Source organism: Cryptotermes secundus, unplaced genomic scaffold (assembly GCF_002891405.2).
Source record: "Cryptotermes secundus unplaced genomic scaffold, Csec_1.0 scaffold46, whole genome shotgun sequence".
Taxonomy (NCBI): Eukaryota; Metazoa; Arthropoda; class Insecta; order Blattodea; family Kalotermitidae; genus Cryptotermes; species Cryptotermes secundus.
In genome coordinates, this window is record NW_019726221.1 from 1,508,676 (window position 1) to 1,520,961 (window position 12,286).

General features: G+C 37.4%; 3 protein-coding genes across 3 annotated transcripts in view; 1 reads left to right on the plus strand and 2 right to left on the minus strand.

Moving 5' to 3' along the window:
• LOC111863860 (DNA-directed RNA polymerase III subunit RPC6) overlaps positions 1-1,877 on the minus strand; it is a 14,996-nt gene extending 13,119 nt beyond the window's left edge. Inside the window, exons 1-2 of the mRNA XM_023850610.2 lie at positions 1,466-1,877; positions 1,148-1,265 (exon numbers count right to left, since the gene is read on the minus strand). Coding sequence (XP_023706378.1) covers positions 1,148-1,265; positions 1,466-1,539 — 192 coding nt within the window. The 5' untranslated portion in view covers positions 1,540-1,877. The remainder of the gene's footprint in view (positions 1-1,147; positions 1,266-1,465) is intronic.
• A 350-nt stretch (positions 1,878-2,227) lies between these two features.
• LOC111863849 lies at positions 2,228-4,404 on the plus strand. The gene is made up of 3 exons (XM_023850595.2): positions 2,228-2,486; positions 2,747-2,868; positions 3,974-4,404. The coding sequence occupies exons 1-3, from the start codon at positions 2,409-2,411 to the stop codon at positions 4,239-4,241; spliced, it is 468 nt and encodes a 155-aa protein (XP_023706363.1). The 5' UTR covers positions 2,228-2,408; the 3' UTR covers positions 4,242-4,404.
• The window catches only part of LOC111863848 (26S proteasome regulatory subunit 4), a gene marked incomplete at its 5' end in the record, with an annotated part of 14,522 nt that continues 6,484 nt past the window's right edge, over positions 4,249-12,286 (minus strand). Inside the window, 4 exon segments of the mRNA XM_033751227.1 lie at positions 4,249-4,645; positions 7,418-7,627; positions 7,766-7,963; positions 9,290-9,504. Of these exon segments, the coding sequence (XP_033607118.1) occupies positions 4,511-4,645; positions 7,418-7,627; positions 7,766-7,963; positions 9,290-9,504 (758 nt within the window).

Consider the following 12,286-nt stretch of genomic DNA (forward strand, 5'->3'; position numbering starts at 1 on the left):
ACACAACATGTTTCGGCCCCAAATGGCCATCTTCAGGTGTCTTGATATGTTACAAATATTTTATTAAATTATGTTCAATTCAATTCAATTCATTTATTTCATCCGTAGCTGTAGAAATTACAATTGGACATGTCAGATAACAACAATATTACATCAAGCATAACATTCAAAGTACATGAATATAGAATAATAAATAATAAATACCTAAGACTAGAGAAAATATTTGAAACATATATACAGATTGTTTACAACATACAAACAGACTATTTAAAACATATTCCTGTACATATAAATAATTTATCTAAAACAGATTTATTTGTCAGCAAGCAGTCCATATCAACAGTTGTTAAAAAATTCCTGAAGAGAATAAAAGACGTTACACAACAAATAATTTTTTAGCTTCTTTTTAANTTAAAAAGAGGATAAAATCCATTAAAATTTCCATTAAACCGATGTTATTTTGGTGCATTCTATTTCAATGCACAAGGATGACGTCCACTGTTCATAAATGTATGCCTGTCGCAGGTGTTTTGTTCCAGCACTAGTAAAGACAACACCACATGCTGTGGGCAAACACGCAAACCAGGGGCATATTGCAGACAACTGAAAAGTGGGCTACGAACGTGAAGGGCAAGCTGCCGGAACAAAACACCTGGGACAGACATACATTTTTGAACAATGGACGTCACCCCTTGTGAGGTGAATAGAATGCACCAAAATAACATGGGTTTAATAGAAATTTTAATGGATTTTACTTTGTTTTTCCTTGAAAAGAGAACTACAGCATGTGATTTTAACACGCACTAACACAGTGTAGCAGTTTTATCATAATTTAATAATACATTTCTAACATACCAAGACACCTGAAGATGGCTGTTTGGGGCTGAAACATGTTGTGTCAAAGTGTAAAATGTTAAACTAAACTTAATACAAGGACATTAAATATGTACATTTAGTTTTATATTGAAACTTACAATGATGTACTTACTGTTGTGATGTACATAAACTTCTGAACTTGAAAATATGTACATTATATTCAAAACTGTGAAAAATTATTACCGATTTTCTTTGTTAATGGGAATTATTCAAGTCAAAATTACATTACCATTAAACAAGTGTTACACTTTCTTAAGCTTAAAAAAATTACCTTTGACAGAAACTTATTGATGATGCTAGCACGCTGGTCTGGACGCAGATCAGGAATCTCATTCTGGATATCTTTATCTGATATGCCTTTGGCTGAAGCTTTGGCAAGAGCCAAAATTCTATGGGCAAAATTTGTGAAAATAGAATCCTCTTGAAAGACTATATAGCTGCAAAGCTTAAAAAATTATATTTAAAAAAATATAAGTGTAAAATGCTGCTCCATGCTTAATTAAGGACCAAGTCATGAAGACGTATGTTAAGAGCAAACACAGAAAACATTTTTACAGATTTTTTTCTATAACAGATGTTAACTACTCACCTATCTTCACTGGACTCCGCATTTGAGTGATCACTTCCTTTCGGTACAGATTCTCCAGTTTTATTTGCATTCATTATATGACAAAACGGAAATATATCTCTATTAAGCAAAATAAATACCTATTTGAACAGATTTCCGTGAAATCACATACAAAACGTGTTCAACTGGTTTTGCTACTTTAAACCTATCGCAGGGAAAGCACCACGAGCTAGGTCAGCATCATTTAATTTTCAACAAACCACTGGTTTGTCACCACGTTAATTCAGTTTTGTCGGGAACAGACACATTGAACTGCCCCATTCTGTAACATATGTACAACTCAGGCTGATTAAAATTATCGGAAAATGTGGTTGCCAGTTTCCTCAGTCTGCTGCCAAACTACATCCTCTGCAGCTCTGCAGGATGTGAATACGCTACCTCATTGGCCTCATTGGCAGGCACAGTAATAGCCGTGACGTCACAGTCTATCATTACGGCCTCTATATTCAGCTGCAGGTCTAATGACATAAACTGGCCGCTGCCAGTTCAGTGAACACGGTCGGAATAAAGGTATTATCATACCACCAGCCATAGGTAAAAGCGTTCGTGTTGCAAAATCATTTATTGCTATTCTTTTGAACTAGTATTTACCCATTCGGGGATGAGGGAACAATGCGCATAGTCCGGTGCTTTGATACCATGACGTTCTTACCGATCATTGTATCGGCGCTGGTGGCTGCCATGTTGAACGAGTATTACTAGATTTGCAGCTGGGGAGAGATAGCAGCACTAAGATCTTAGTGATGTTCATGGCAGACATATGAATAATATAATATGAAAATATGGCAGGCAAGTTGTCTGCCAATTGTCATGGTGTGATCGTGAAATCGTGAACGTACTGACCTGTAGTCAATGATTTGGTGCAAGTTATAGTTGTGAAATATACGAATGCAGCAATTTGACGATGGCTGACAAAAGCGTAGATGATCATACTGACATGGATATTGGGGCTTGGAACAAAATGTGTTCAACCATTACACAAGTACGAAAAAATATTAGTCCGCTTCTTTAGGTATTATACTATAAAAATACTATTTCTGAAATGTTGTTAATATCAAACATATCTCAAGACAATGGATTGTGTTCAACATAGCATTGATATGTCACTGTCATAACGTCTATAGAATTATTACATCAAAGGTGTCTTTAACTCTTCAATGACAAATACAACTCAATACAAATATGCTGCATAGAAAACAGGGAAGGTACAGTGAAATACTGACAAATCCCTGGTGATTTCAGGCTGGTTTTCGAGATGGTGCAGCAGCTGGAAGGGATGCAGTTTTTCAGAAGGGTTTTGACATGGGATATGCTGAAGGATATCAAGCTGCATTATCACTGGGTTATTTAAAGGGAGTCATAAGGTGAGCATGTCCAGAGATAGAGAGAATGTGATTGAAACCTGTATGAGAACATATGAACAAAATAACACAGCTAACCCAAAGATGAGTAGGGTCAGCTGAAAGCAGGTATATCATTTCAAGAATATGTATCCTTAGAGCAATGATGGGTGAAAAGTTTACATCTGATGTGTCTAAGGAGGGTGAGGAAGATGATGTGGCAAATGTGAATCTCTAGCAATGTTCCTGTTAGCACTGGAGGACAATGACATTGTGGAAATTCTGAATTTTTATATTGATGATAACATGATGGCTGTCCCTAGCAGTATCAAGAATGAGACATTCAGGGTTCAGCAGGAAGCGAAGTGACAGCTTGCTTTAATGGACATGTGGATGTGAACTAGATTATATTTTTAGTGTATATAGTATTCATTTAGTGTACTTAGTTTTAATAGCTACATAATTCTCATTTACTTTATTTTAAATTCGTTTTAATGGTCTCTTCAGGAATGTAAAATCCAGGTTTTGCTGTAAATGGAAATGATGTATGGATGATGTAATTTAAGGTGTTACCTCAGCATTTGGCAACACCAGATGCTTTCATATTATGGTCTTCTAGGTTATAATACAGTGTAATTTGGTAAGTGGTTACCAGCATTTTTGAAGAATATATTGCCCCCCAGCTTCAGTACCCACCTATAATCCTAGTGTCGTAATCCAGAAACAATAATGTAGACCTTTACTGCCGTGAAAAGGAGGTGGGATAGCTCAGTCAGTATAATGATGGGCTATGTGCCAGGGTTCGATTTCAGGCAGGGTCAACATCTTTCACTTCCCCATAGCTTCCAGACTGGTTTAGAGGTTCACCCAGCCTCCTATCCAGCATGTATTGTGGGGGCTCTCTTCCCTGGGGTAAAACAGCTGGGGCATGAGCTGACCACTCACCTTCATCTAGTGCCAAGGTCAAGAATGGTGGAGCTATACCTCCACTCCCCCATATGTCTTCATGGCATACTGCTTAATTAATTAAGCACAGGGGTAACTTTACCTTACTACCATGATAACCCCAAGTCTCATACTGTTTCTGTAAATAGTACAAGACAAACTGAGTGTGATCTTTTTTTTTCAGCACTGTTTTTCACCATACTGAGGCAGGCCCTGTACCTGCAGCCAGCTCACTAAAGACTACTTTAGAGAAAACTTCTTTAGGCATGTGTCAATTGTGTCAGGCAGATCCTACCAAAAATCAGGAACATAGAGAAACCACCACCACAAAACCAATGTCAGACATCATTGAGAATCAAAGGCATTATGTACAGGATGCACTAGACAGGATACAACAGGACAATTTCCAGTTGTTAAATGAGTGGAGTGTGGCACTGAAGAAATACACGTGAAGGCTAATTACAGACCCATCTGAGGAATAGGTGTGTTTAATATGGCAGAAAAACTGGAAAATTATAAATGTTAACAGTGAATAATGGACAAAGACTTATCTGAAATATTTTCATCACCAACTACACTGAATGAATAGATTTATTAAAATTATTTCCATAATAATGTTTACATTCTTAATTAATTATGGGTGTTTACTGGTTAGAAGTTCTGCATTCTTTTTCCAAGTGAAGTATATAATTATGAAAGGAAAAGAACCTTTCTATGTTTTTTATAAATATAGACCTTCTGGAGTGCCTTCTTTCTTCCTATAAAGAACACTCTCCTTAGATTTCCTAAAATCTTCATTCATTACTTTCATCCGTCTCTCCCGCAGAGCCATCAGACCTGCTTCTGTACAGATAGCCTGAAACAAAGTTGCAACTAATGTGAAACAAGCAGAACTTATGTAACCACCAACCTAAGAGTATGATCTGAAGCTTTCACAGTGACTAAAGTAAATATTTTTTTTTTTGGCTATCGGCCATGTCAACTGGTTAAAATTACTGATGTTTCAGTGACAGATACGGTTCCTGAAACTCTGATAATTTTTAACCAACTGACATGGCTGATAGCATATTTATGTTCACATATTTGGACTGGACATTGTGGAGGGGTTGGCCCCCCACCAAAGTGGAAAAAACAGTAGCATTAGCATAGGAAGAGCCAGATAGGGCCCCCACTGTTGTAGGAGGGGGGGAGAGAGGGAGAAAAGAGGAGAACTTTGGATTATGGTCAGAACTTGAACTGACTGGAACTGCTTGGGACGAGCTGGCCTTGAGGAAGGAGCGGTGGTAACAGATGGAGAATGGTCACTGCAACCTGGAAAAGAAAGACCCAACAAGAGGAAACACTGAGCCAGAGAAAAAGATGTTGCAAGCACAGCCTTCGGAAGAAAAGAAAAGGTGATACACTGTTATGCTATTCAGGATGAACAGCCTTAAGGAGGGAGCAGCGTAATGTGGATGGACAGAGTGTTTGTGGGCAACGACCTGTAAACAACCTTCAGTTGAGGGTGTTACAACAATAAGATGAATGTTTATAGCTCACTGCTAGGCAACAGTCAGCGCACCAGTGGACTGATGAGATATCATGTGACATGTTTTCTGGCATCATCAACAATAGAACTGTGCTGCGGCTATATAACAAGAGCTGTGAGCTGTAAGTTCAGAGTGAATTGTAACTAGAAGTACAGTGGCAGAGTTATGAGAACAGTTATGAGGTACAGTTACTAGTTAAGAGTTATGAGATAATAGTGGCAGAAGCATAGAAATAGAGCAAACTGGAACCAGGAGTACAGAAGAATACAGGAGGTAGGCCTGTGAGGATGTAAAGTGTGATCTGATTTATATGTAATATTTGGAGTGATCTGAAGCGCTAGTTCCTGTGTTTTAATTGCATTACCAGGACAGGACTAGTGGGTGTGTGTAACAGTGAATTATAAAGTGTAAATCAGCGATAGCACTGTATTGCCTGTACCTGACCGTAATTAAGAGAGGCTGTAATCAAAGTGCCAATAAATCCAATCATCCAAACTAGAACCCGTCATTTCTGTCATGTGTACCACCCTACACATGACAGTACAACACTCTCAGAGTTCTGGGTATCCATGAAACTAGTTACGCCAATTAAAATGTGTTTAAATGATACCTATAGTGAAGGCCGTATAGGTAATATTTGTGTGATATGTTTCCTAATCAAAATGGTCTCAAACAAGGAGATGCTTTATTGCCACTGCTTCAGAATATGCCATTATGAAGGACCAGAGAAACCAGGTTGGGCTGAAATTAAATGGGGCACATCAGCTGCTGGCCTACAATGATGATGTAAATCTATTGGGAGATAACATAGATGCCATAAAGAAAAACACAGAAACCCTAATTGACGCTAGGGAGGAGACTGGATTAGAAGTAAATGCAAAGAAAACTAAGTATATATCTCATTACCAGAATGCAGGGCAAATCATAACATAAAAGACAGCTAACAAATCCTTTGATAATGTGGCAAAGTTGGGAACAAAAGTAACAAATCAAATTCTGATTCAGAAGAAATTGAAAGGAGAGTGAATCTGGGTAATGCTCGCCACCATTCAGTCCAGAACCTTTTGTTATCTCATCTGTAGATGGAAGGATAATATTAAAATGGACCTTAGGAAGGATGGGATGGTATGGACTGGATTGAACTGCCTGAGGTAGGGACTAGTGGAGGGCTCTTGTAAACATGTGTAATGAACCTTCAGGTTCCAGAAAATGTGAAATTCTTGAGTAGCTGAATAACTGGAGGCTTCTCAAGATTGGCTCAGCTCCATGAAGTTACTTTAGTTACTGTCCCACTGCACTCATTTTTTTTCTACGATCTGACAAATGCAGAATATCATCAGAAGTTAGGCTCCTTCCTTTGGGCTAATTTTGAGCTCTTTTTGTCAATGTGGTTTATGCTCTTTCAATTCATAACCTTAAATGAGCAATGGTGAAGACAGATACCTAGTCAGCACAATACTGTGTCATGTGCAACAAGTTTCATATCATCAGATCTTCCATATTTCATAATGTAAGAGTAATAAGCAAAAGATTGTGCAGAACTGTTCTCACAAATCTTGTCTCCTGATCTGATTGCCCGATTCCATGATATATCTGCCTCCAATTCCTTTGGACAAGGATATCTCAAGAGTTTTATATCCCAAATAGTCTCCCACTATGAAAAATTCATGGACAGAATCCAAGAAGTTTCAGGCTTGTATCACAGGATATGTTACAATATGTGATTTCATTAATAGCCTCCAAGCATGTATCACTGGTGAAGGGAGCCATTTACTGCATGCTAATTTCAAGAAATTAATGAGCATTACCCTTAATTTACAAGTTTTATATTACATAGTAATGCATCAATTTCTATTTATTAATTAAAAAGAATATATTCACAAATGAAAACTGCCTGACCTGCTTCATGCCAGCACAAAAGGAAAAGAAAGTAATAAGGAAAGCAAATTTTGTTCTTTGAAGTAAGTGAATCCGTGATCAAAGTCAATCTATTAACATCTCAGCTTCAAATGCAGAAATGTTGATAGATTCATGTAAATGGAAATCCCTCTTTTACCTCCAATCTCTCTAGTGGCAATATCATATAAGTAAAGTCTCACCTTAATATCAGCACCAGATAGATCATCCTTGGACATAATAAGCTCTGTCAGATTTACGTCTTCAGCCAAAGTCATACGTGATGTATGGATATTAAAGATACGACGTTTTGTTTTCTCATCTGGTAGTGGGAACTCAATCTTCCTGTCAATTCGACCAGGTCTGATCAGAGCTGGATCCAGGGTTTCTATTCGGTTTGTAGCCATTACAACCTTGAAATAAATTATGTAACATAAAACACATTTTAACATCAATATTGAGTCAATTAATTTATAATGTGCCACCATAATGTATCCTAAATTGGCATGCTGTCAAACAAGAGAGCGATCTGCTATAACTATACTGAATACCTTCACATCTCCTCGAGAATCAAATCCATCCAACTGATTTAGTAACTCCAACATGGTTCTCTGGATTTCGCGTTCACCACCAGAATTTGAATCATAGCGTTTGGTTCCAACAGCATCTATCTCATCAATAAATACAATGGAAGGAGCATGTTCTTCGGCAACTCTAAACAATTCTCTTACCAGCTTAGGTCCATCTCCCTACAAATCCAAACAATGTATTATTTTAAATCTAGTAAATCATTTGTTTCATTCACAATTCACTGGTGTAATTTCTATAATCTAATCACCGTAACAGCTGATTAACCACATGAAACACATGAAATTTGTAACTGTGTGCATGTATAAACAAGCTTAACTTGGCCTGGATGAAATAATTTTTGGTGTGTGCATACAGACAGAAATACAGAAACAATATGAGGTTTCAGTTAGATTAAAAGAAAGTTCTAAAATACAGAAAAACTTGGTTATAGCAACATCGGTTTCTGTGACACCTTGTCTATTNGTTTTAACTATTTCAGTTACCACAACTGATTTTTCCTGCAATGTACTGAACTTTTATTTACCAGGGATAAAGAGTCTGGGGTATATGATCATATAGGAAGTTGTGGATTGAAGTCAGAATTTGAAGCACATAGCTCTCATGTAAAAATAAGGGGTAAATAATGTTATGCAGGCATAGTTTAATAGAAGAATGACTTTATTTATGATAAGTTTAAATTTTGACAAATACAGCTATCCTAATGGGAGCTTATTATTCTTACACTCTTCCCAGTGTCTTCACCAGGACAATACTGTCTTCTCATTCCTTCATTCAAACTCTGTTATGTTGAAACTCTTGCTAAAGTTGGCAAATAGCTCCCACTGCAGTTGCAATTACTTACAGATTGTTACTGATGGCATTACTTCTCAAACTGACTTCAGTACAAACTTGACAATGCATCACATACACAAGTTACCACAACAAAGAACTGTAGAGAAACATGAAACAGAGGGGTGTGGCCAGTTAGACCACAACATCCAACATTTAAATACAGAAATCACATTACAAGAAAACCCTCTTATTGTAATAATCTTTCCACAGTTGTGTGGGAACTGCCCACATTCAAGCAAGTGTGACAACGGTGCAACTGTAATAAATACTATAGGACAGTTCAACTAGTGGTTCTCTTCATATGACATCCCACAGTTATAATACTAGATTATGAGAATAGGATCCAATGCTCAGATATTTTTCACACATGTCTGCTGGTTCATATCATTATTTAAAGTTTGTATATGCAAAGGTTATGAAGCATCAAATGAGATGAGAGTATAATCATGCATGGTGAACTTGAAAAAAAATAGAAAGGAAACAACATGGCCAATTTCTCAAAATATGACAATTACCAGGAATGGCTGAGGAAATAATGAAAAATATGAAGTCAGGTTAGCCAGTATTCTGCCCAAGATTAAAGTAAATACCTCATGCATATATTAATCAGATGCATCAGCTTGAGCTCATGTGTATATGGTACAAGTACTCACCAAATATTTCTGGATGAGCTCAGAACCAACAACTCTAAGGAATGTTGCTGATGTTTGGTTGGCCACTGCCTTGGCCAGCAGAGTCTTCCCAGTACCTGGTGGTCCATACAGAATAACTCCTTTGGGGGGTTTAATACCCATTTCTTCATAATATTCTGGATGGGTAAGAGGAAGTTCCACAGATTCCTTAATCTCTTGGATTTGTGTATCCAAACCTACATGAAAATAACAAAGAGACCTACATACGGTGGCAATAACTAAAACACTGTACTATGAAGTGTCAGTGATGAAAGCAAAATCTGTGGCTTGTTGCGAAGCAGTCTGCTTGTACTGGTTCTCACAGTCTCTTTGCTTGTGGATTTTCTTATTTTTCCTTCTACCCTGAAGATGGAGGCGATACGCTCCTCCGAAACGTCGGTTAACACCACATCTACACGGTGCCACATCCCAGAAGACTGCTTTCTTCATAGTCACCGCTGTGAAAACCTCAAATCTTACATAGTTAAGATACTGTTTACGCAGGAAATAGCTCTTCTTCTGTTGTATCTTGTCTCATTAAATATATAGATATATATATTCTATCAATATTCTGCTTACTTCTTTCATGTGTAGATTACATGCCCCTCTCCCCCTCATTTGATCCATGGCAGTTCAAGTGTTTTACCCATACAGCCAATGTGAAGGAGATGGTGCAGTAAAAACGAATCACTACCAATTTCTTAGTTTCTATTAGAATATTTATAAATCAAAATGTTTTGTTTAATGTACAACTTATTCTTCTAGAGTGTGAATTGACTAAAAATGCATCATCTGTATGCTCTATTTGCACATTCCTGTAGTCTGATAATTAAAAAACTATTCTACTCACAAAAATTAACTCTAGCAGCAGAACATAAAGGTTCGAAACTGCTAATACCAAAGTCCGCCTTGATTCTGAGACAGTCCCATCCACCTTCCATTTTAATGGTGTCCTCCAATTATTCTCTGGGTCTTCCAACTAGCTGCTTGTAAGAGGTCTCTAAACCAAAATTCTGTGTGAATTTCTGATCTCCATGGATGCTAACTTCACTACTATTAATGATACTAGGCAACTGGTATGAAAAATTATGTTCCCTGTCACGCCAGCTTCTAAACTGCCACTTATTCTTCCCTTTTAGATAGAAATACATACCCCACATCTTATTTTAAAATATTTATAATTTCTGTTCTTTCCTCAAAGTAAGAGATGTATAAGGGGGTGGGCCTTCTCGGCCCTTGCACTGCGACCTACTGTGATCTATTGTGCTTAAAGTAAGAGATAATGTTTCACAACCATAGAGAACAAGTGGAAAATTTGTTTCATATATCTTGATCTCTAGTATTCTAGAAAATAAACAGATGATACTTTCATAACAAGTATTTCCTGCTTTATTAGTCTTTTAATTTCACAATGAACTTCATTGACATTCATTACTGTTGTCACCAAGTACTTTAAACTGTTGAACATTTTCATACAAATTGGTACACAGAGTTATAACGCTGCTGCTAATTTCAGTTTTGTGAATTATCATATGCAGAGGTTGAACAAAATAATGGAAAAATGACTTGATACTGTACGCATCTCTTTATTAATATGGTGTTGGTCCACCTTTTGCCTTCAATACAGCCACAGTCCTTCTTGGAATGGACTCATACAAGTTTTGAACAGTCTGTAGTGGAACCTTATACCATTCTTCTTGAAGAACATTTTCAAGTTGCTTTAGAGATGTTGGAGGTGGGAACTGGTTCCTCATTGTAGTCTCCAAAACTCACCAGAGTGGTTCACTGATGTTCAAATCTAGTGATTGTGCTGGCCAGGGAACATATTAAAGTTCATCTTCATGCTCTTCAAACCATCACTGAATAGTTCCAGCTGTGTGAATGGGGGTATTGTCATCTTGGAAAACTGCATCGTCATTTGGAAATAACGTCTGGATCATGGGATCCACCCTGGCCACATACTCCTTTGCAGTAATTCGGCCTTGAAGGGTGACCAACACAACACCGTACCATGATACTGCTGCCCAAACCATCACAGAACCTCTACAGTGTTTTGCTGTTGGAACCAGATACTCTGGACTGTAGGCTTCCTTGGGTGTTCTCCAAACGTAAACTCTTTCTAATGTGGGGAACAGCATGAAGGACTAGTAATCTAACCATATAACATGCACATTTCCAGGTGTCCAGGTTTTGTGGTCGTGACACCAACATTTACACATCTGAGCACTACTTTCAGTAATCAGAGGTTTAGCAATTGCAGCCCTACTGTGGATATTGGATTTGTGACGCTCATGTTGGACAGTGTTTGTGGAAGCAGTGTCTTCAAGATGAATATTCAGTTCTGCTGTCACCTGTGCTGCAGTAATTTTGTGATTTTTTCAAAACAATTCTTCTCACTGTATGATATGCTTACATAACCTTTGAATCTGTTACTCTCAATATACCTAATAATATGGCAGCTTTTGTCAGACACGCTCCAGTTAAACACATACCAATGATGTGTTCTCTTTCAAAATAGGACAAGTTTTCCATTTTCCAATACTTTTGTATGGACTTTCACTCAGCACAATCACTAACGCACTTACATGAGCATTACAGAGGGTAAACAAACGGAACATCATCATTCAGTATTGACAGCTGAAGTTATTTCATTGCAGCCCACACAAACGAATTCTGTTCCCACTGGTCCCATTATTTTGGGTGTGTGTATAGTTTCATCAACATTTATGAGCAGGGCCCGGATTCTGATGACATGTCATCTTTTTTCCCTTGTATCCTATGCAATGCTCTTAAATATATAAATCTCAGATATGAGCTGCTGGTTACAGAAATGTAAATTTTATAGGTAATTTTTTGACATTTTTAGGTTTACGGTATTTTTTGGTAAATTTTTGGACTTTTAAGGGTGTTTCTCAGCACATTTGGCCATTTTAGGGAATTTTCTTCATATGTTTTCTGAAATGTGAATAACATGGAAGT

Coding starts and splice junctions, on each gene's coding strand:
- LOC111863849 (XM_023850595.2), top strand. CDS start 2,409: ATGGCTGACAAAAGCGTAGATGATCATACTGACATGGATATTGGGGCT. Junction 2,487..2,746: donor TGTGTTCAACCATTACACAA/GTACGAAAAAAT, acceptor TGGTGATTTCAG/GCTGGTTTTCGAGATGGTGC. Junction 2,869..3,973: donor TATTTAAAGGGAGTCATAAG/GTGAGCATGTCC, acceptor TTTTTTTTTCAG/CACTGTTTTTCACCATACTG.